The following is a 23,303-nucleotide window of genomic DNA, read 5'->3' on the forward strand; positions in this document are numbered from 1 at the left end:
GGCCATGCTTACCATGAGAACCACGCCACCCACCCCCTCTAAAGTATCCCATTTTCACACAAGAGAGATTTTGAGTCGCTGATTAGCTGCTCTCCGATTATGGAAAGTGGAGGCTTGCTCTCCCAGCGTGGGGACCCCGGTGCTGTGTCTGGATTGGCTACTAGGCCAACAGAACAGTATAGAGGGGAGATTCAATGAGTTGAGAATAGTTTTATTGGTTTGTGCAATGTGGGGTCGGTTTCGTTTTCGCTAATTCAGCTTCCGTACTGAGGACTGGTGGAAAGTAGTTGTCACTCTTGGCTGTCTTCGTCTTCTGGTCCTCCCTTGGTGCAGAACGTGTCTGCCTCAAATAGGCGAGACTTGTGGTTTGTATATTGTAGTGGTCTAAGAGCTAGAAGTAGCTTCCAACTGTACCCTCAGTGGAACTGCATATCATCTCGGAAATATCATGTGCGAGAGGGTGAACTAATTCGTCCTGAGTCGTCCGTCTGAAGCTTGACAATTCCAGCACGCTCTGTCGTGCCTATGAGTCATTGCTTTGGCCTGATCAGCAAACGGATGCCCTTCGCACTGAAATCTGCCGGGATATCAGGGCTTCGATAGGGAAGTTCCCCGCGTTCTGATAATCAGAATGCCAGACCATGTAGTTAGCATATATTCGTGGATGCGTCAGAACTTTATAGCTACTGCAGAGCGCCCCTCCTCGCCCACAGTGCGCCGTTTTCTGCTGCTGCCTTAATCCAGGTGAAAGAGTTAAATACTGCTGCATCGGCATAGCGTTGTTACATAATAATCACAGCGTCCTGTTCTCAGGTGAACCATCGTTTGTGGTATATTTTGTGATAGTTGATTCCAATTTAGTACTGTTGGGCCTAACAGTATATTCATGTAAACAAAGTGAGACTGCGTTGTAAAAGGGATTAATTCAGGGGAGAATTTGTATAGCTTTCACCCCAATGTATGCTTTGCCAAGAAAACGTCATTTAATTTCTGATTTGTTTTTGTCTTTTTTTGTGTAAGATTTATCAGTTCGTTGTAGTTATAAAAGGACTAATAAAACTTATCGTTACTTTGTAAACTTAAATACGCCACTCTTCTCATTCAGATCCCCTCAACTATTCAATGTTTCTATTTTATTGTGGTGGTACATAGGTACACCAGCAATTTAATATTCAATCTTATTGAATTAATTTCATTATTAATTTTAGTTCTGAAAGTGTCCGCAGTCACGTACAGCAAAAGAACCATGAGTAAATTAATTAATTTCATGTACAACAGTTAAGAGTGTGGCTCTCGATTTGAAGGATAGTGTGGTTCACGATTTGAAGGATAGTGTGGCTCACGATTTGAAGGTTATTAAGAAGATAATACTTTCCTTTACATAAAGATAATAACATTTGGCATCACTCAGACATATAATTATGCTTAGAGCTAGTGACGGCTTGCAGAACTACCATCTCTGGCGGCAACAGTGTCTAGAAATCCTGTTGAACTTTGTGTGGATGAGAGATACAGATACGCCGTGAAATTTGTACGAGAGTTCATCAGTCTTAGTGGTAGTGGTCGGCAACCCGTTGTTTTCAGTGGGTGAAGATGTAGAGAATATGCTCCCAGGGCAGTAGTCAGAATGTGTTTTGTATGGAGGTAGATAAAGACTGTATGAGTATCCTGCGGTCTCCTTGAGTTGCCTAGTTTAAAGAAATCCCGGAGACCTCGAAGAAAGGGCACAACCGCCAGCCTTAACACATCAAATGTGCTGGGATCGTTTGACGATGACGAATGCACTGTGCCGACATTCCTTCTCCTCAGAGGCGCTGAACACGGATACATCTGTTGTGAAGCTGCTAGCAAGCCAGAGCCTGTGTGTAGAGAGGACGTGTGTCCAGCCTTGTCGATGAGTGAAATGCTTTCGGCGCTACTATCTCTCTGCTGACGCATTGAGGGAAGCTGCGACAATAGTCACTGAGCTGACAGTCTTTGGTGCTCCAAACTCACTCCACTGTATGGGTGGGTAATTGTCTTGCTGCGAAAGACGCTATTTCCTGGATCGAGGTACGTGACATGGGTCTGAGATTCTGTACGGTTGAGTGAAAAATGTCTGTCCTCTAAATTGCTAGTCGCTTGGTGCTGTTGATAGCCTGAATGACGATGAGTATCCATGTGTTCCACATTCGCTTGACAGTCGTGAGCTCAGGACCAACGTCAGCAGCCACATCGCGGCACGATAAATCAGTCTCGATAGGCCACGATCCTGTGGCTGTCGAATTCTGACAGTTACTGTAGAATGGCTTCTTCTTACACGAGACATTACACAATCTTCTCAAAAGCTTAAGATTCAAATGCGGTCCCTGAATGGGAAGCCTGCCGCGTGAGAAACTCTTTTCGCGAGGCGCTATTGCAAAAAATTCGATCCGTAGATGGATTGATGGGGTTAAAGGAACAAAACTATAAGGTCATCGGACTCTGACCATTGTGTGTGCCAACTGTGCGCAGCGTACGCACTTACTGCTCCCGATGGACCCAATGTGTACGAGACTCGAGAAAACATAAAGATGGAAGCGCGCAGACGTGCAAGGGAGGTAAAAGGGTGAAGGTGGGAGAGTTACTCCGCCCGGAAAGCAGCTGGCGGTCCCTAACACACCTCACGCGAAGGGAGACACACCCTCTTCATTCGACAGATACTTCCACACTCTCCATTGTCACAATAAAACTAGCAATATGAACAACATGATAGTGTCTCAGGAAAGAGAATGTCAGCAGAATTTAAATGGCAGGAGCCAGGCTAGACCACTGAGCAAGGGCAGCAAAGTGCCCCTCAGGTTGGAGCAGGCGACTGGGCATCCCTTCAGTCCCTTAACCAGCCAACGAGGCCAATGTATCCTACGTCACTGAGACGAGTAGAAGTGAGAGGGGCGTAAAACGCAAAACCAGTTCAGCCACATTAGCGTCATCCGCTAGCACTAGAAGCAGCATGTCAACTAGTTTGTTTCGCCTGATATGGTTCGGAAGGACATGGGCCACAATTAGACGGGCATCACACTGACAGTGGGTTGGATCCTCAGGTCAGAGAATGTGGCCATTGCTCAGACAAGTGTAGTCAATGCGAAGTTTACAGAATCACAAAGTGAAGTCTGTTATATGGTCGTGGTGCTCCTCATGGTTCGCAGTTTATTCGTGGGACCCAGGGCACACCAATCCATGTTCCAAGCCTCCAGCAACTGACGGGATACAGTCGATCAAGGAAATGGAAATTTAGAGAAGTTGCCAAGATGGCCACTTCACCTACACTGACGCGTTTAACACCGTGACAGAACTTTCCTACTAAAGTGACATCCCCTTTCAGTTATGAATAGACGAAGTGACCCCTTACATCAGAATAACTAAAATCCACAAAAATATTCCAGTTTGGACGAGCAGCACAGCACAGCACAGCAGATGGCTTCACGAGGTGAATGTGCTCTCCAGGGAGAATAAATTGACGGCAGTCAGCTGTTCAATGACTTTAGCCGTATTTGAGCATTGAAGTGCATCAGTGGTAACAGATGAAAATTTGTGTCGGACTGTGATTCGTACCCGGATCTCCCGCTTAACGTGAGCAGTCGCCTTAACCACCTCGACCAGCAGAGCTCGCTTCTCATCCGGTCCAAATTTCCAGTCTGTTACACGCTACTAACGTAGCGTCCTCTTGTACACACACTCGCCATTTCGGGTTTCTGCATTAATAATGTGTATAGGCATTTCCCACGTGACAGTGGCACCTCATAGCTCTCGGCACCCCGATAGCCACTTTACCAGTCATGGCCACATTGCCAGCTCTTCCCAACCCACATCTGCTGTGAAAGACGTTAAAAGAAACTCTTCTAGGGCAGCCACAAGTTAAACTGCTAGCACTTCCACTCTGGCCGTTCCTCAGCTTTGGGCAGTTGTTCGAAACTGCCGGCAGGATGTGTAGTGGTGGCGATGTGTGTTGGCAGGTTCTGCCCGTCGGTGTTCCTGTACCTGGCGGGCACTGTGCCCTCCATCTGGCTGCTCGAGCTACACAGGATGGCCCGAAGGCAACAGGCACCGGCACTCAACATCAGCGCCATCACCGTCGGGGACCTGGACAAACTGTTTGGGGTAAGGCAACTTCTTCAAGGTAACTTTTGTACCAACAATAGGCGTTAAAGTGTCTGTGGGTTGTGGGGGCGCAAGTATGGTTTAGTAATCACCACAACTTATTGTCAAACCAGACTGAAATCTGGCACGAATTCCTTTATACGCCAGAAGTGTCTCCAATATTGAGAAACATTAAGTCGGGTGATGCTGAGGGAATTAGATTAGGAAATGAGACACTTAAGGTAGTAAAAGAGTTTTGCTATTTGTGGAGCAAAATAATTGATGATGGTCGAAGTAGAGAGGATATAAAATGTAGACTGGCAATGGCAAGGAAAGCGATTCTGAAAAAGAGAAATTTATCATCGAGTATAGATTTAAGTGTCAGGAAGTCGTTTCTGAAAGTATTTGTATGGAGTGTAGCCATGTGGGGAAGTGAAACATGGACGATAAATAGTTTGGACAAGAAGAGAATAGAAGCTTTCGAAATGTGGTGCTACAGAAGAATGCTGAAGTTTAGATGGGTAGATCACATAACTAATGAATAGGTATTGAATAGAATTGGGGAGGAGTTTGTGGCACAACTTGACAAGAAGGGATCGGTTGGTAGGACATGGTCTGACGCATCAAGGTATCACCAATTTAGTATTGGAGGGCAGTGGGGAGGGTAAAAATCTTAGAGGGAGACCAAGAGATGAATACACTAAGCAGATTCAGAAGGATGTAGTTTGCAGTAGGTACTGGGAGATGAAGAAGCTTACACAGGATGGAGTAGCATGGAGAGCTGCATCAAACCAGTCTCAGGACTGAAGACCATAACAACAACATTAAGAAACAATAAATTAAAAATAAAATACGTTCAAAGAGCACACTGACAGAATTTCAGGCAAAGACATCTTCAAAAAAAGAAAAGCAAGTGAAAGCAACATTTGTGATAACGTCAATAGAAAATCAGAACTACACTACAAATTGTGCTGTATCGGTTGCGCTCATTTGCATGCCCCTGCGATGCTTAAGGCCGGTCTCTGCTGGCCTAGAGAGAATAGAAGCACCCACATGGAAATTAATGAAAGAAAAAATGTTAGACAACAGAAACGTCTTGCAGGATGAACATTGAGGTGGCCTAATCAAACATGACAATATGGGTACCACACCACGCACATACACATATTACTGGGAGGAGGGATCATCTAGTCTATAACGGAAACAGTTGGTCACTATACGCATCACGTTTATTCTTGTAAAGTAGAACACACAAATTACCCAACTGAACTTCAAATACTTGGAGAAGGGGATCTAATGGTGAACTGTAACAATGGTGCAGGTGGGTGGGCGCTATAAATATGAAGTTACACGGATAACTCACGAATACGACCAGTCACTGTAAGCATGGTAACTAAATTATAGGAAGAACACCGAAAAAGAAGGGTCGAATACCAATGAGATTGACAGAGCGCATATTAAAAGCAAACTACACTCCTGGAAATGGAAAAAAGAACACATTGACACCGGTGTGTCAGACCCACCATACTTGCTCCGGACACTGCGAGAGGGCTGTACAAGCAATGATCACACGCATGGCACAGCGGACACACCAGGAACCGCAGCGTTGGCCGTCGAATGGCGCTAGCTGCGCAGCGTTTGTGCTCCGCCGCCGTCAGTGTCAGACAGTTTGCCGTGGCATACGGAGCTCCATCGCAGTCTTTAACACTGGTAGCATGCCGCGACAGCGTGGACGTGAACCGTATGTGCAGTTGACGGACTTTGAGCGAGGGCGTATAGTGGGCATGCGGGAGGCCGGGTGGACGTACCGCCGAATTGCTCAACACGTGGGGCGTGAGGTCTCCACAGTACATCGATGTTGTCGCCAGTGGTCGGCGGAAGGTGCACGTGCCCGTCGACCTGGGACCGGACCGCAGCGACGCACAGATGCACGCCAAGACCGTAGGATCCTACGCAGTGCCGTAGGGGACCGCACCGCCACTTCCCAGCAAATTAGGGACACTGTTGCTCCTGGGCTATCGGCGAGGACCATTCGCAACCGTCTCCATGAAGCTGGGCTACGGTCCCGCACACTGTTAGGCCGTCTTCCGCTGACGCCCCAACATCGTGCAGCCCGCCTCCAGTTGTGTCGCGACAGGCGTGAATGGAGGGACGAATGGAGACGTGTCGTCTTCAGCGATGAGAGTCGCTTCTGCCTTGGTGCCAATGATGGTCGTATGCGTGTTTGGCGCCGTGCAGGTGAGCGCCACAATCAGGACTGTGTACGACCGAGGCACACAGGGCCAACACCCAGCATCATGGTGTGGGGAGCGATCTCCTACACTGGCCATTCACAACTGGTGATCGTCGAGGGGACACTGAATAGTGCACGGTACATCCAAACCGTCATCGAATCCATCGTTCTACCATTCCTAGACCGGCAAGGGAACTTGCTGTTCCAACAGGACAATGCACGTCCGCATGTATCCCGTGCCACCCAACGTGCTCTAGAAGGTGTAAGTCAACTACCCTGGCCAGGAAGATCTCCGGATCTGTCCCCCATTGAGCATGTTTGGGACTGGATGAAGCGTCGTCTCACGTGGTCTGCACGTCCAGCACGAACGCTGGTCCAACTGAGGCGCCAGGTGGAAATGGCATGGCAAGCCGTTCCACAGGACTACTTCCAGCATCTCTACGATCGTCTCCATGGGAGAATAGCAGCCTGCATTGCTGCAAAAGGTGGATATACACTGTACTAGTGCCGACATTGTGCATGCTCTGTTGCCTGTGTCTATGTGCCTGTGGTTCTGTCAGTGTGATCATGTGATGTATCTGACCCCAGGAATGTGTCAATAAAGTTTCCCCTTCCTGGGACAATGAATTCACGGTGTTCTTATTTCAATTTCCAGGAGTGTAGCTTGCTCCGAAGTATTAAAACCGTATAAATGGCTAGCGAATGGCGTGAAGTAATACCGTATCTACAGGGAATTGCCGATTGCAAACGACGGCCCATCTTACCACACTCGTAGTGCAGTACGGAAGGCGGTGGCTGTAGCGGCTGGAGGCCCTGAGCTCAGCTCCATCCCTGTCCAGAGTACTTAAGTGGAAAGACCTTTCTGTGCGACCACGAGCCCCGCCTCATCAGTCGTCGAGCGACGAGTCTTTCCTCTGTATCTTCCAGCGGCATGAGTTTGCTCTCACCGCCTAGCGTGAAGTTTTTGCACTACAAAAGCCTAACATAAAGTGCTCTGAAACTTGGCTGCTTGTTGGCCAGAGCAGTAACTCACCGACCAATAAAGGGAGGAAGTGAGAGTTCCGTCCAATAAATAAGAGTAGTAAAACAATATTTTACTCCTTCAGATTTTTACTGTTTTTAACTAAACGTGCTCTGAAGTGGGAATTAGGGCAGAAAGTCTCTCCCACTAGATGGCACAATTTTAAAAAGTACCTGCAAGAAGCCTGACATTTACGCAAGGCAGAGGAATTAAGAGTTCCTCGAAAACATTACGGTAAGAACCAACCAGAACGCTTGATTGAGTGTTTAAACCGAACGTTATTTTGAGGCGGTGTGGCGAAAATTCACACGGTCGTCTAGGAATTGAAACCTGGCTAGAGATCTACCTTGCTGAAAGGCTTCTGTGAAGAATTACATGTATTTTTCAACAGAAGGCAAGACTCGCAAATCCTGCATGGAGTGACGGAACCGAATGCTTGTTCGTCTACTTGTAACTGCCACCTCGCCTCGGCTTCGAAACATTTTTATGGTAGCGAACTCTTAAAATGATCCTTATCTATCGCTTGTCAGCCCATAGGCTTCCCCTGAGCAGTCCCTCCACCATACTAAAAGAAGTCAGTGGAAAACAACAAAAGTAACGGCCCCTGGAGGCACTAAATCCAGATTGCAATTCCGATACACACCGTCGGTAATATAGTTGTATGATCAAGGAAAATGAACATAAAATATTCTAAAATATTTTTTGAAAGATATAACCGCTATTTGACTGTACAACATGTTTTATTCTACAGTCTAGATTTCGGCGTTAGCCATATTAAAGTGTCCATAAATTCCTGTTTAGGGAAAGTTTGCTCCTGAACAGCAAGTACGTAATTTTATTTGCTATTGTTAATTTGTTGTTCATCTCCCACCGCTGCATGTTGGATAACACGTGGTCTGCGTTTTCCTCACCTTCCGTCTGGAAGCTCTAGATAGTCAAGATACCATCAGCGTAAGTTGCATTCCATTCCCTTCATAACTCTCAGGTAGTAGTTCTAACAGCGAATCCGCTATCAGGTCCCAAAACATTGATACACGTATCGAGGTTTGTGTGTACCCCTTAGTGATCTCTTCTATTGTCCTGTGGCGCCCAGCAAGCTATTACAATTTGGAACCCTTACACCAATCCGTGAAACTTAAGCCTTTTTCGGATTCGGAGACTTAGGCGATTTAAAATAAGGATCACCGTAGATGATATGCGCCTGCGATGTCCATCGTAATTGCAGCACAACGTTAATTGTTTGCCCTGTGTACAAGTAGGAGAGCCTGATTAATGGAGTCATCTATCGACTTACCTTTGCAGAAGCCAGACAGACATGTGCCGAGAACCTAGAGCTCATTGAACTCCTGAACTTTCGCTAATGTATTTGTTAAACATGGTCTATTGCTGTTCGGCTCTACGGAAACTAGGCCTTGGTTTGTAATAAATGCATGTGTAGATTTCATTGTTTCTGGCACACTGCCCTGCCTTAATACGTCATCCATTAGATGTGTTATGAATGGCGCTGAGATTAGAGCTACTTTTTCTATCACTTCTTAATAGACACTGAGCACGGTGCTTCGTCGCGTTTTAGCGTGGCTATAGCTACCGCTACCGCTACTACATCTTGAGCAAACTGGAGTGCACATTCTTGTTAATACAGTTCGACTTGCCGCGCGGGATTAGCCGAGCGGTCTAAGGCGCTGCAGCCATGGCCTGTGCGGCTGGTTCCGGTGGAGGTTTGAGTCATCCCTTGGGCATGGGTGTGTTTGTGTTTCTCCTTAGGATAATTTAGGTTAAGTAGTGTATAAGCTTAGGGACTTGATGACCATAGTTGTTAAGTCCCATAAGATTTCACACACACATTTTTACAGTTCGAATTCAACTGCAAACGGATTATTAAATGATGGTCATTTGCAAAACACTGTTCAGGAATTATTCGACGGAGTTCCTTGCTCTTATTTTGTTCCATCGGCCTTGGGAAGAACGGACAGGTCGACGAGGGCATTAAATTTGTCAAAAAGAACCTTTTGCAGCTGATCCGAGAAGTGTTCCAGTTCTTATTCAGAAAGCGCTCCCAATATACTTTTTGTAGTGTCGCAGATCTTGTGTCACAACATTCGTTTACTGTTTAGATTTATCTCTCTCTTGTTCCTTCTTAGTGAGCGCAGGTAGTTCCTGCTTGCGTTACGGACTTCCGTGAGCATTTGTCAGCTCCCAATTTCAAGGTGTCTTAGGGATGGCTACATATGACGTCTTTGGATGTGATTTTCCTGCGCCAGCTGAGAGAGCTCTATAAGAGCTTGCGCTCCGGGGTCTATGTTCTCAGGTAAATAGCCTAGGTTGAAAGAAGCTATTTCGGCATTAAGTGCCTTCCATTTTGCTGTTTTTAAATCCCATGCTTCCAGTTACATATCGACTTCACTATTTCTAGAGATTTCAGCTACAATTCTGATGGACGGTAGTAGTCATAGATTACTTAACCTCACAAGATATAAAATTATTAGTAGCCGCTCAATTCTCCAGGGAGATGTCTAATTTGTCTCTGCATTGGCACTGTACGATCTCTGCACCGATACTCTAGGCTACATGCATCAACTCTTACAGCATTACATCCGGTTCAGCTGTCGTCCTGCTAGTATGACAAAGCGTGCGCTTTGCGTTCGCGTTGACGCCCATTCCAACGGTGATAGGCAGCATGACTGTACACTGCTGTAGCTCTTAATCTCACAACGTATAAATCAATCATGTGCGAATACTGCATAGGTAGGAAATAATCCAGGTGCATTGAGGAGTACACATTTCTACTGTCACAGCATGCTAATCGCTTAATTGCGTGAATTCAATGACAAGATAACTACGATGCTGTCTTGGCATTCTGGTGCCCAACAATTGTGGTAAGGTGTTTATAGAAGGGCAGAAGTTTAGAGTTCGTCGTGTACGGTTCCTGGAATAGTACAGCATCGACAATCCGTTCCTCTACGACCTTTCGCGGCTCACTCATTACCGATACTCTGTGCGTAACGTTGATCTGCAGAAACACAAGCTAATTCTGTAAGGCGTATCTTGTATGGACACAGAACCTAGGGGAATGTAGGGTGGGGTCGAAATTGTCTTCTCAAAATCTGTACACCTCTTCACGATATAAGACTGTATTTTTGTGTGTGAAGACGTGCCTGAGTAAATCGCACAGGTCTTTAATATCTGTAGGTAGACTAGCTTAGCGCTGGATGCTTCGCTCTCGTTTGCGAAGTAATTGCATCAAAAATAATTTTATGGACATATATCAGGCCTACTAAAAGATTTATCTACTATTATTGAGTCGTTTCTTCGTCTATGCAATTCTGACAAAGTCAATTTGATATGGTGACTGTTAACAGCAATTTTTGATTTAGTTCACAAATTGCAACACCCTTCCCTACTTTTCATGTTAATTAAGGCTTCTAAAAGAAAAGCTTTTTCGAAATGTACTTCAGACCAAAATGCGATTCTGGTAGCTGGAATCAAAGGTTTTCGTTATCATGGCTAATGCGTTCTTGTGGTGATACTTCCATAGAAGCTTCCATCCCATAATACATATTTCTTTATGTCTAACCGACAAATGAAATATTAATTTTCATGGATTTAGCCCTTTTTTAGTATAACGAAATACCTTCTTAAAAGTTTTCAACCCTATTTCGTCCACTTGGAGTAGTTTTTCCAAAAACAGTAAACCACGTATCTTTTTATTTCTAACAGAGATGCTAGTTACAAATTTTCATAGATTTAACTTTGAAAAGACTTTCATAATGAGTAATTTCAAAAATTAATTCCATGAGTAATTTCATTTCCCCTATTTCACGCCCTTATGGGTTGAATTTCCAAAGACAGCGAAATGTGTATTTTTTTACTTCTAACTGAGAAGCTAAATACAAATTTTCATAGTTTTAGCTTGAAAATTGCCTGCATAATATTTCCATAGAAAATTTCATCCTCTCTTTCACCCGCATAGGGGTTTAATTTCCATAAACAGTGAACTCGTATTCTTTTTGTATCTAACAGAGGTGCGAAGTGCAAATTTTCATAGAATTAATTTTGAAAAGACTTTCATAACGAATAATTTCATAAAAGGTCTTATTCCCTATTTCGAACTTCGGGGGTTGAATGTCGACAAACAGCGGAACACGTCTTTTTTTATCTATAATCGAGAAGCCAAAATTAAATTTTAATAGACTTAGCTTTAGGAATGTTTTCATAATGAAACCTTTTCATAAAAAAATTCACCCCTTAGTCGACACCCTTAGGAAATGAATTTCCAGGAAACACTAAAACAGATTTTTTTTATTTGCAACCAGGAAGTCAAATACCAGTTTTCATAGATGTAGCTTTAAAATGTATTTTTCATCCAGGATTTATTTTTTAAAACTTTTATTCACTGTTTTACCGTCATAGGAGTTACATTTCCAAAAAATGGTGAAACAAATGTTTATTTCTGATCTAGAAACCAAGTACCAATTTTGGAAGTTCTAACTTCAAAATGTTCTTAATACCAACATTTACAAAAAACCTTTCGTCCCCCATTTCACCTCTTTGGGAGTGATATTTCAAAACATTCGTTCTTAAAAGGCGTCTACAGTAAAAATTCAACATCGTCTGAAGTTTCTATCCGTAGTGGTTTGAGCTAATCAGTGAAGAGTCAGTGAATGAGTCGGTCAGTGAGTCAGTCGGGACATTGCCTTTTATATGTAGAGATTGTTGCATCAATTGCCTCTGGCGCTGTAAAAGTAATTTAGGTGTGCTAGACTTGTTAAAACTTATGGCTGCTTGGAGAATTATAGAATCCTCTAACCTATTCAGCTGATACTGTGTTCCGTATTTCCGTACACGTGGTTCGGGTTCTTTGATGGTGGACAAACAGTTCTGTTAAAATTTGGCATTCGCAAGATGGGGAGTGCTTTATATCTTGTGCGCTAAGGGTTCACCAGTCGCGCCGGCCGAAGTGGCCGAGCGGTTAAAGGCGCTACAGTCTGGAACCGCACGACCGCGACGGTCGCAGGTTCGAATCCTGGCTCGGGCATGGATGTGTGTGATGTCCTTAGGTTAGTTAGGTTTAAGTAGTTCTAAGTTCTAGGGGACTTATGACCACAGCAGTTGATTCCCATAGTGCTCAGAGCCATCACCAGTCGCGGATGTGATCACCATTTGTTTGTAGGCTCTGTTGGTACAGGAGCTGGAGGCATCTGGTACTTATAATCCGATAACCAGATTACTAGTTGCTGAGTCTGCAACCGAACAGCTGGAAATGTGACATCAGTCCATTTATTGACGCACGCTGTCGTCAGAAAAAATGGTCCATGCAGCCGGTGTTGTTTCTGATGTTTCAGTTGAATCAGATGGTACTGTGTCGCTGATTTCTACGTCAAGGACACAATTTATCACGATGGGCGTGTAGTAATCATCGAGGTGCCACCAGGTGTGAAGTTAACTTTGCCACGTTACAGTAACGAATTTGATATTTTGGGCCTTGGGATGGAAGGTTTTGCGTCATGTTTATTAAAAACTCACTCTGAAATATGACAACTGTCGTAGTACTTTAACTCTCATAAGTTACTCAAGCTTTTTCGTTTAACGCAAACAGAAGCTCGTCCTGAAAAAAAATTTCCCATTTGAAAGCTTTCTTCTTTAGCTACTGATCTGTCTATCAGTGACAGACATTATTTTGAGTATGCAGAGGATGCAGGATACCAATTGCTCGTGCCACGCAAGGTGACTTGCGTGTCTTGCGTCTGTGCATGGTTTCAAATCTACAGTACGTGAAAATTATTTGTGCCAAATTAAAAAAAAATTGCGGATTATTGAATACTTCCACAATCATTCCCAACTGTTTCTTTTTCTAGGAGGAATTCGTAAGGGGCATATACTTGTTTCCGTCATGTGAACATAGTTTTCCCTTTGTAAGGCATGGAATGCACTACGGTTTCTCACCACGCTACATTTGGTGGCAAGAGCGATTTTACTACCATCGGTCATGACCCAGTTTAATAGGCATTTTGTATTTGGTCACATTGGCCAGTAACTAAAATCTTTTATCTTACCAATCGCAAAAAATATTTACAGCTTCGTTCTCCATACCCTAGACAAATATTGAAACATACATATACATATGTATTAAATTATAAACCTTAAACGCTTCACATAAAAATGCATCAAATTATCTCTTAGATCTTACGCGCTCCATATAGCCCAAGTGCAAGAAGCGCAGTGGAGCGGTTATAAAAGAAACATCTGGTGACCGTAAAATTAAACCTTGAATCATGATAGAGCTCTCATATACTTGGGCACCATCTGTATATACTCTCGGCGCTACCAGCGCATAAAACATTTAGAAGGAACGGCTGGGGGCTCTTTCCGTAACTCAAGAAACGTCTCATTTGATTTCACCACTTTAAAATATAAATAATGAACAAGAAAGAAAAAAGCTAATTTTAATTAAAATAGAGCAGCAGTAGGAAAAACTTCGCCATCGTAAACGAAACCCTCACTTGTACTAGATAGTGTTACACTTACATAGTTCAACAAGAAACAGACTCACAGTAGAAGAGAACACTAACGTGATGCAATACTCGACACGAACATGACCAAAAATATACCACCTACAAGGACAGCGCCGTAATGGACAGGACAGCTTAAAACGACGTCGCTCGTACACCGACTAACCACACTGCCTCCTAACAAGGGAACCTCCCCATCGCACCCCCTCAGATTTAGTTATAAGTTGGCACAGTGGATAGGCCTTGAAAAACTGAACACAGATCAATCGATAAAACAGGAAGAAGTTGTGTGGAACTATAAAAAAATAAGCAAAATATACAAACTGAGTAGTCTATACACAAGATAGGCAAATCAAGGATAATGTGAGCGCAGGAGCGCTGTGGTCCCGTGATTAGCGTGAGTAGCTGCAGAATGAGAGGTCCTTGGTTCAAGTGGGAACTGTAGTAAAAAGTTTATTTTCTTTATTTTCGCAAAGTTGTGATCTGTCCGTTCGTTCATTGACGTTTCTGCCCACTGTAATAAGTTTAGCGTCTGTGTTTTGCGACCGCACCGCAAAACCGTGCGATTAGTAGACGAAAGGACGTGCCTCTCCATTGGGAACCGAAAACATTTCATCGCTAGGTCATAGGTAAACCGATTCCTCCACAGGAAAACACGTCTGATATATTCTATACGACACTGGTGGCGGCATGTGCGTCACATTACAGGAATATTGGTTGTCGACCCACCTAACTTGTACACTTGGCGAATGGGTAAAAAGATTCTTCTACCTTGCCCGATTTAGGTTTTCTTGTGGATGTGATAATCACTCCCAAAAAAGTGATGAAAACATAAGAGTTTGTCACATAAACTGCAACAAATGAATGCAACAGTTTCACAGTCGCACAGTTTCCCCTGTGCTCTGTCAAAACATATGTTTTTAACGTTTTCAAATTTTTCTGCGTGTAGACCGTCAAACCATGCATATGTCCAAACAAATCTGAACATGTCCTGGAATTTTGGAGAGCGAAGTTGATTATGTGTATGTGCCTGAACTTTGATAATTGTCTGGTAATAAAAAATTAAACTTTTCACTCGAGGGAAGACTTGAACCAAGGATCTCTCGTTCCGCAGCTGTTCATGCTAACCACGGGACCACGGCGCTCCTGAGTTCGCACTCTCCTTGATGTTGCCTATCTTGCCCATAGACTACTCAGTTTGTATATTTTGCTTATTTTTTTCATAATTCCACACAACTTCTTCCAGTTTTCTCGATTGATCTGTGTTCAGTTTTTCAAGGATTATCCACTGTGCCAACTTACAACTAAATCCGAGGGGGGTGCAATGGGGAGGTTCCCTTGTAAGTAATGCCAATCAAAACTGAACAATTGCTGCCCGGAACGTCGCTTGAACACTGTTAGCCAAGCTCTAGGTACGGGTCAGTCTGCTGTACCAGTGCGGAGCAGTACACGGCGGCAAGCAAATCACAGATGGCCCGTACTCGTTGCCAGAGGCTCGACACTGCCGATGCGGCTCAGTAATCGCACCTCGGTGAGGTCGTATTTATGCTGGCTAATCTCCAACACACTCCAATCTTTCTCGTTCACAGGCAAATTGTGACTGAGGCCCTGCACTAATTGACACTGCTCCACTCTCACCTTCGCCACAGGCAACACTCGCCAAGGTGCGCCAAGCCCCTCTAATATCTGTAGCTGCGAGGTTCCTAGAACGGCTGACTTTTACTGATCGTTTTCTCCATAGTGGAATCAAACCTGTTTTTTCTACTGTACAGGATTTGGAGAGTTGCGGCCGGGAGTTTTTTTCCGTTACATCGTTGTCACTATGCAGGCTCCAAATAAAAATTCACCTACCTCATAACGGCGTCTGCTCGACTTCCCTTCACTCGGCATCCGGGAGGACGACGGTTCAATCCCGCCCCCCAGGGGATCCACAACTCTTTTGTGGATACGTGTGTAGCGAGCACGGGACCCCGAGCTAATGTGGCCTTCCTTCCTTTCCGGGCTGCATACCTTCCCTTTCCATATCCTTCCCCATCCCCCATCTTCGCCCCCCCCCCCTCACCTCTGGCTCTTTCCTTCCCTTTCTCCCCCTCTGGGAGTATGGTTTGTGCCTACGTCCGGAGACGGACGCTCGTAAATGTACCGCACTCTTCGCCTTCCTTGCTTGTATGTCTTCATCTTTCTTCGTCCTTCTCTTTTCCTTACCTCTTCTCTTTACCTCTTCTCTTTACCCTTTTCTCCGCTGCGGCGTTTGAGACCTCTCTTCTTTCCTTTCCCTGTCTCTTTCTTCCTCCCTGTGCGTGTCTGAAGGCCGACCCATGCACTTAAATGCGTAGCCGGTGACGGGGTAACGCTTAATTCCCCGCCCCGGGTAGACAGGTAGGACACGTACGTACCCCCTGGTAACGGCCAGGCCCAGGGAGGGGTGATTACCCGAGCTGATACCTTCCGAAAGTGCCGATTGGTCCCTCCGTCCGTTTGTCGGGAGGTGTGACCTGAGGTGTGAACAATCACCTAAGGTGGGTGTGCCCTCGGTGAGGGCCCCCACAAGGGAGGAGCGCGCCATCGGAGACGCCGGTAATCATCGGGGATTCTTCCGCAATGGTTTCCTCACCTTCCACTATGTCTGCTCACAAACGTAAGTTCACTGAGTCTCAGCCACAGACGGTTCTTCCATCGTTGCCACAGTTCCTTGTTGTTTCTCGGTCTGACGAAGGTCACGACTTTTCCACGGTCAACCCTTTCACTATTCAGAAAGGTGTCGACGCAATTGCGGGTCCTGTAAAGTCTTGTTCCAGATTACGGAATGGCACCCTGTTGTTGGAAACACACAGTGCCCTCCAGGCTCAAAAATTGCTGCGTACTTCTCTGCTCCACACCTTCCCTGTCCGGGTGGAACCGCACCGTACCTTAAATTCCTCGCGTGGAGTCGTTTATACACGCTCCCTCGATGGATTGTCTGACGAAGAAATTCAGCACTACCTGTCTGACCAGGGCGTCACAGCTGTTCATCGGGTTATGAAAAGGGTTGACTCGAACATCATTCCAACCCGCACTGTCTTCTTGACATTTGACAAAGTTCAACTCCCATCAAAAATCAAAGCAGGCTATGAGATAATTTCCGTTCGCCCTTATGTCCCAAACCCTACGCGTTGCTATCGATGTCAGCGGTTCAATCACACCAGCCAGTCCTGTTCCAATCCGGCAAAATGTGTTACGTGTGGCAAGGATGCCCATGAGGGTGCTTGTCCACCTCCATCCCCTCGCTGCATCAACTGTATGGGTGACCACGCTGCTTCCTCTCGAGATTGCCCCGTTTTTAAGGACGAAAAACTCATCCAGGAAATAAGAGTGAAGGAAAAGGTGTCGACCTTTGCTGCTCGAAAGTTACTCGCCAGTCGACAGCCCACTGTGCCTCAGAAAGGAAAATACAGCACTGTCCTTGCTTCTCCTCGGCCAACAAAGGAGGCGGCCATGCAGACTTGTGACCTCACCTTTAGTACCACGGTCGTCAGATCGGCCAGCGCAAAGATCGCCCGTTCAACCTCATCACTTCCGCCTGCCCACTCTATGGCTCACCCTTCGTCGGGTTCTGCTAAAAGTCAGACGCCAAGTCTTCGAAAAAAGAGCATTCTCGTGAAGAGTTTTTACGTACCGCAACTTCACAACCATCGGTTCCTCCTTCATCTAAACATCATACTTCCAAGAAGGCTACGAAGAAACACAGTTCCTCTCCTTCTCCGCCAAGGCGTGTCCCATCTACAGCACCACCTGGCGGAAATCGCCCTCGGCCGTCTTCTGTGTCGCCGAGGCGCACTGCTGGTGGCCGGTCAACTGGCCAATCGTTGGTGGCTGGACCTGCTCCTGACCAACCTATGGATCAGGATCTTCTACCTTCGACTGAATGCCATTCCATGCTGTCGGTCGCAAGCTCTGAGCAGTCGTTGAGGTGACAGCACCCTTGGTCACGTTCCTCCATTTTCTGTTCACCCTATGTCCATTATCCACTGGAATATCCGCGGCATTCGAGCCAATCGGGATGAATTGTCGATCCTCTTACGATCCTACTCGCCGGTCATCTTCTGTCTTCAGGAAACAAAGCTGCGTCCCCATGACCGCTTTGTTCTCCCTCATTTTCAGTCCGTCCGATATGACCTCCCCTCTGTTGAAGGCACTCCAGCCCATGGAGGACTCTTGATTCTGCTCCACGATACTCTCCATTATCACCAAATCCCCTTAAACAGTTCCTTCCAAGCTGTCGCCGTCCGTCTTTCCCTTTCTGGATACACGTTCTCTCTTTGTACGGTATACATTCCATCGTCCACACCAATGGCACGAGCTGATCTCCTTCATCTTCTTGGTCAGCTTCCACCCCCCTATTTGCTGGTTGGGGAGTTCAATGCCCACCACCCGCTTTGGCGATCTCCACATCCTTGTCCACGTGGCTCACTATTGCTAGACTTCTTCCACCAAGCGGATCTAGTCTGCCTCAACACTGGGGTCCCCACATATTTGTCTACCTCCACGACAAATTTATCTCATTTGGACCTTGCGGTCGGTACTGTTCCGCTAGCTCGGCGCTTCGGATGGTTCGCCCTTGATGATACACACTCGAGTGACCACTTTCCATGTGTCCTTCGACTGCAGCCTCAACTGCCCCATATGCGCCCACGACGCTGGAAGTTTGCCCAAGCTGGTTGGACACTTTTTTCGTCTCTAGCGACATTCGATGACCGTCATTTTCCCAGCGTCGACGATGAGGTCACACATATTACCGACGTTATTCTCACAGCTGCGGAACGTTCAATACCACGCACCTCAAAATTGCCCCGGCGCCCCCCAGATCCTTGGTGGAACGAGGGATGCCGTGACGCAATACGTGAGCGGCGACGTGCTCTTCGCATTTTCCGTCACCATACAACTTTGGCAAACTGTATCCGATATAAGCAGCTCCGTGCGCGATGCCGTCGCGTCATCCGCGATAGCAAGAAGGCAAGCTGGAAATTCTTTATTAGCTCATTTAACACCTTCACTCCCTCCTCGGAAGTTTGGAGTCGGCTTCGACGGTTCTCAGGCGCGCCTAGTTTCTCCCCGGTCTCTGGGCTCACTGTCGCGCATGATACCTTAGTGGACCCCGTCGCAATTTCTAACTCATTGGGTCAGCACTTTGCTGAGATTTCGAGCTCTTCAAATTACCCGCCAGCGTTTCTCCCGAAGAAACGTGCAGCGGAAGTGCGACATCTTGCTTTCTCCTCTCAAAATCACGAAAGCTACAATTCTGTTTTCTCCATGCGGGAACTCCAACATGCCCTCTCTTCTTCTCGCTCCTCCGCCCCAGGACCGGATGGTATCCATTTCCAAATGTTGCTGCATTTATCAACCCATAGCCTGCGTTACCTCCTTCGCCTTTACAATCGAATTTGGACCGACAGTACCTTTCCCAGGCGATGGCGGGAAGCTATTGTCGTTCCCGTTCCGAAACCTGGAAAGGACAAACATCTCCCCTCTAGCTATCGCCCCATTTCTCTCACGAGTAGTGTCTGTAATGTTTTGGAGCGTATGGTGAATTACCGTTTAGCTTGGTGGCTAGAATCCCGCAGTCTTTTAACACCAGCCCAATGCGGATTCCGAAAGCATCGTTCTGCCGTTGACCATCTTGTTGCTCTCTCCACTTATATCATGAACAATTTTCTCCGGAAACGCCAAACGGTAGCAATATTTTTTGACCTGGAGAGAGCATACGATACCTGTTGGAGGACAGGCATCTTCCGCACACTGTTCTCTTGGGGCTTTCGAGGCCGGCTGCCCCTTTTTCTTCGCGAATTTATGGCAGAGCGCACATTTAGGGTGCGGGTGAACACTACTCTCTCCCGTACTTTCTCCCAAGAAAACGGGGTACCCCAGGGCTCCGTGCTGAGTGTTGTACTGTTTGCCATCGCCATTAATCCAATTATGGATTGTCTCCTTCCTGATGTCTCGGGCTCCCTCTTTGTGGACGATTTTGCGATCTACTACAGCTCTCAACGGACCAGCCTGCTTGAAAGACGTCTTCAAGGATGTCTCGATCGCCTCCACTCGTGGAGCATCGAAACCGGCTTCCGTTTCTCACCCAGTAAGACCGTTTGTGTTAATTTTTGGCGACGTAAGGAGTTTCTTCCGCCCTCCTTACATCTAGGTCCTGTCAACCTTCCGTTTTCCGACGTCGCTAAATTCTTGGGTTTTATGTTTGACAAAACTGTGCTGGTTCTCCCACGTTTCCTATCTTTCGGCTCGCTGTCTGCGTTCCCTTAACACCCTCCGTGTCCTGAATGGTACCTCCTGGGGAGCGGACCGAGTGGTCCTTCTCCGCCTCTATCGCGCCTTAGTGCGCTCGAAATTGGATTATGGAAGCATAGTCTACTCCTCTGCTCGGCCGTCTATTCTTCGGCGTCTCGACTCTATCCACCACCGTGGATTACGTTTAGTGTCTGGAGCTTTTTACACCAGCCCTGTGGAAAGCCTTTATGCTGAGACTGCTGAACCTCCGCTGTCCAATCGGCGGGCAGTCCTTCTGAGTCGTTATGCTAGCCATCTGTCTTCCATGCCTGCTAATCCAGCCCATGACCTTTTTTTCGACACCTCCTTTGATGTCGGGTATGCAGGCCGCTCCTCCTCCCTACTACCCCCGGGAGTCCGCTTCCGTCAACTGCTCCATTCTCTCTCCTTCCGCTTTCCTAAAACCTTCTTGACAACTTGGGGTACAGCACCGCCTTGGCTCCGTCCCCGGATCGACTTGCTCAGAGACCTATGTCAATTTCCCAAGGATGGTACCCCTACACTTGTCTACCGTCGGGCATTTGCTGCTCTATGTGCACAAATGACGGAAGCCACATTTATTTACACCGGCGGCTCGAAAACATCGTTAGGTGTAGGGAGTGCCTATATTGTTGGCGACACCCCAAATCACTTTCGGCTTCCCGACCAGTGTTCGGTTTATACTGCGGAGCTTTACGCTGTTCTCCAGGCTGTCCACTACATCCGCCGCCATCAGCGGATACAGTACGTAATCTGCTCAGATTCTCTTAGCTCTCTCCTAAGTCTCCAAGCTCTTTACCCTGTGCACCCTCTGGTCCACCGGATTCAGGACTGTCTGCGCTTGCTCCATCTGGGGGGCGTCTCAGTGGCGTTCCTCTGGCTCCCGGGACACGCTGGTATCTGTGGGAATGAGGCGGCCGATATAGCGGCCAAGGCTGCAGTCTCTCTTCCTCGGCCAGCTATTCAGTCTCTTCCGTTTACTGATCTACGGAGCGGTTTATGTCGCCAAGTTGCTCATTTATGGCATGCGCATTGGTCAACACTTCCCCATAATAAATTGCGGGAAGTGAAAGCCCTTCCTTGCGCTTGGACCTCTTCCTCCCGAACGCGTCGTCGGGAGGAGGTAATTTTAGCTAGACTCCGGATAGGGCACTGTCTTTTTAGCCATCGACATCTTTTAAGCGGTGATCCTCCCCCACTCTGTCCCCACTGCTCTCAGCTGTGGACGGTCAGACACCTTTTAATTGAATGCCCCTATTTTAATCCGTTACGCTCCCGTCTACAGCTATCGCCTGATCTATCGTTGATTTTAGCAGATGACACGCGCTCAGCTGACCGCGTTCTACAGTTTATTAGTGACAGTGAAATGACGTCAGTCATTTGATTTTTTTTTTTTTTGGGGACAACCAACCCCTTTCTATAGTGGATTTTTAAGCATTCCTTCTGCCTTTAGTTTCTCAAATTTTATGACTTTGTTCCCCATGCTGCTGATTTTAAATTTCGTTTTTTACCTGTTTCCTACGTCACGGGCTGGGCGCTAATGACCATAGAAGTTTTGCGCCTTAAACCACAAAAAAAAAAGGTTCAATCCCGCGTCCGGCCATCCTGATACAAGATGACGCAAAAGCAGCGTTGATAAAAAAAAAGATCTAATATCTACAATTACTGAGGCCGCGTAATTATAGTTATGAAAGAAAGTTCTGTAGAAAAACTGTCATTCAATTTTATCGGCAGTAAGAAAATGGATTGGCTTCTGGAAAATAATGTCCGAAATTTCCACGCAAAAACGTTTATTTTGTTCTTGATAGCCAAAAAGGTACTATTCAGTCCACATTTAACTATTGGCTATTTTCTTCCAGTTCACAACTCATACATACATTTCACCGGACTCGCATCCGGGAGGACGACGGTTCAATCCCGCGTCCGGCCATCCTGATTTAGGTTTTCCGTGATTTCCCTAAATATCTCCAGGCAAATGCCGGGATGGTTCCTTTGAAAGGGCACGGCCGACTTCCTTCCCATTCCTCCCCTAATCCGATGAGACATGACCTCGCTGTCTGGTCTCCTTCCCCAAACAACCCAACCCCATACATACATTTCACACGCACAGCAGCCAGAAAACTGCCCAAACCCGGTCCGAATTAAACAACGTTTTCACAGTCATTAATTTCACCAATAATTTGAGTTATCACATTCGGTCCTTGTTGTGGATTTCTAAAAAAGAAACTGCTCGCCAAAAATGCTCAGTGGTTGATTACTGAAACATGCCATGTGGGTACTATGAAGGCCAGTATTTCACTCGCGAATATCTGTCCAACTCATTTAATCAACATCTCTGAAATTTCGCCAAGCAGTCCTCAACAGCAACGTAGCTCACCAATACCTCAAGCACTAAGGAATTCTTCATCTTACACATTATTTTGACTGGCACTAGTAGCATGACCGTCAGCATTCAAAGCTAGTGAGTGACCGACCATCTCCTCCCAGCCTAACTCCCAGTATAATTATCAGGTAACGAGCGGGAACCGTCTAAATTCTGATTGGCTGACAATACTTGCTGCCAATCAGAATGCTCGCTCATGATAATACTTGGGTCAATCCTTATGCACAGACGCATTTGTGTCAATCTGAGATGCAAATATCAAAGTAATGTTTAATAAACGAAAACGAAAAGACAATAATTCTGGAAATATTCGTTAGATACAGATTTTACTCCAGCTGACTTTCTGGCTGCTCTATTAAAATAGCAATCACACCTAGACATACGTCATCATCAAAGTGAGCAAATCCCCTAGCATCATTTTCCCACGACAGGCTTCTGTAATTCTTGCAGTTTACTTAAGACAGTGTATAATGCAACATTGAAATTAAACGAATGTCCCACATACACACTCTCATTTACTCACATAACTATATTAGACACAAATAATAACTTTGTCTGATTTTTATGTTATGAAAACGAAAAATACAGTTTTAATATGAAAATCTCAGTTAATTAATTGTGCACACTGAGAGTTAGGTTTATATTTACCATTTACACCAAAAGATAAACTATCATATTTCCTAACTAAATTTAGTTCCCTAAGTGTCGGTTTTTTACTTTTTTAGTAATGTTTTTCTCTGACACTATGGTAGTTACAATGTTGAA

At 45.9% G+C, this 23,303-nt stretch overlaps 1 protein-coding gene across 1 annotated transcript in view; it reads left to right on the plus strand.

Moving 5' to 3' along the window:
• Positions 1 to 23,303, plus strand: part of LOC124803344 (transmembrane protein 26) — a 109,133-nt gene that overhangs the window by 12,520 nt on the left and 73,310 nt on the right. The window contains exon 2 of the mRNA XM_047264530.1: positions 3,975 to 4,138. Coding sequence (XP_047120486.1) covers positions 3,975 to 4,138 — 164 coding nt within the window. The remainder of the gene's footprint in view (positions 1 to 3,974; positions 4,139 to 23,303) is intronic.

The sequence above is a fragment of the Schistocerca piceifrons genome, chromosome 6 (assembly GCF_021461385.2).
Source record: "Schistocerca piceifrons isolate TAMUIC-IGC-003096 chromosome 6, iqSchPice1.1, whole genome shotgun sequence".
NCBI lineage: Eukaryota > Metazoa > Arthropoda > Insecta > Orthoptera > Acrididae > Schistocerca > Schistocerca piceifrons.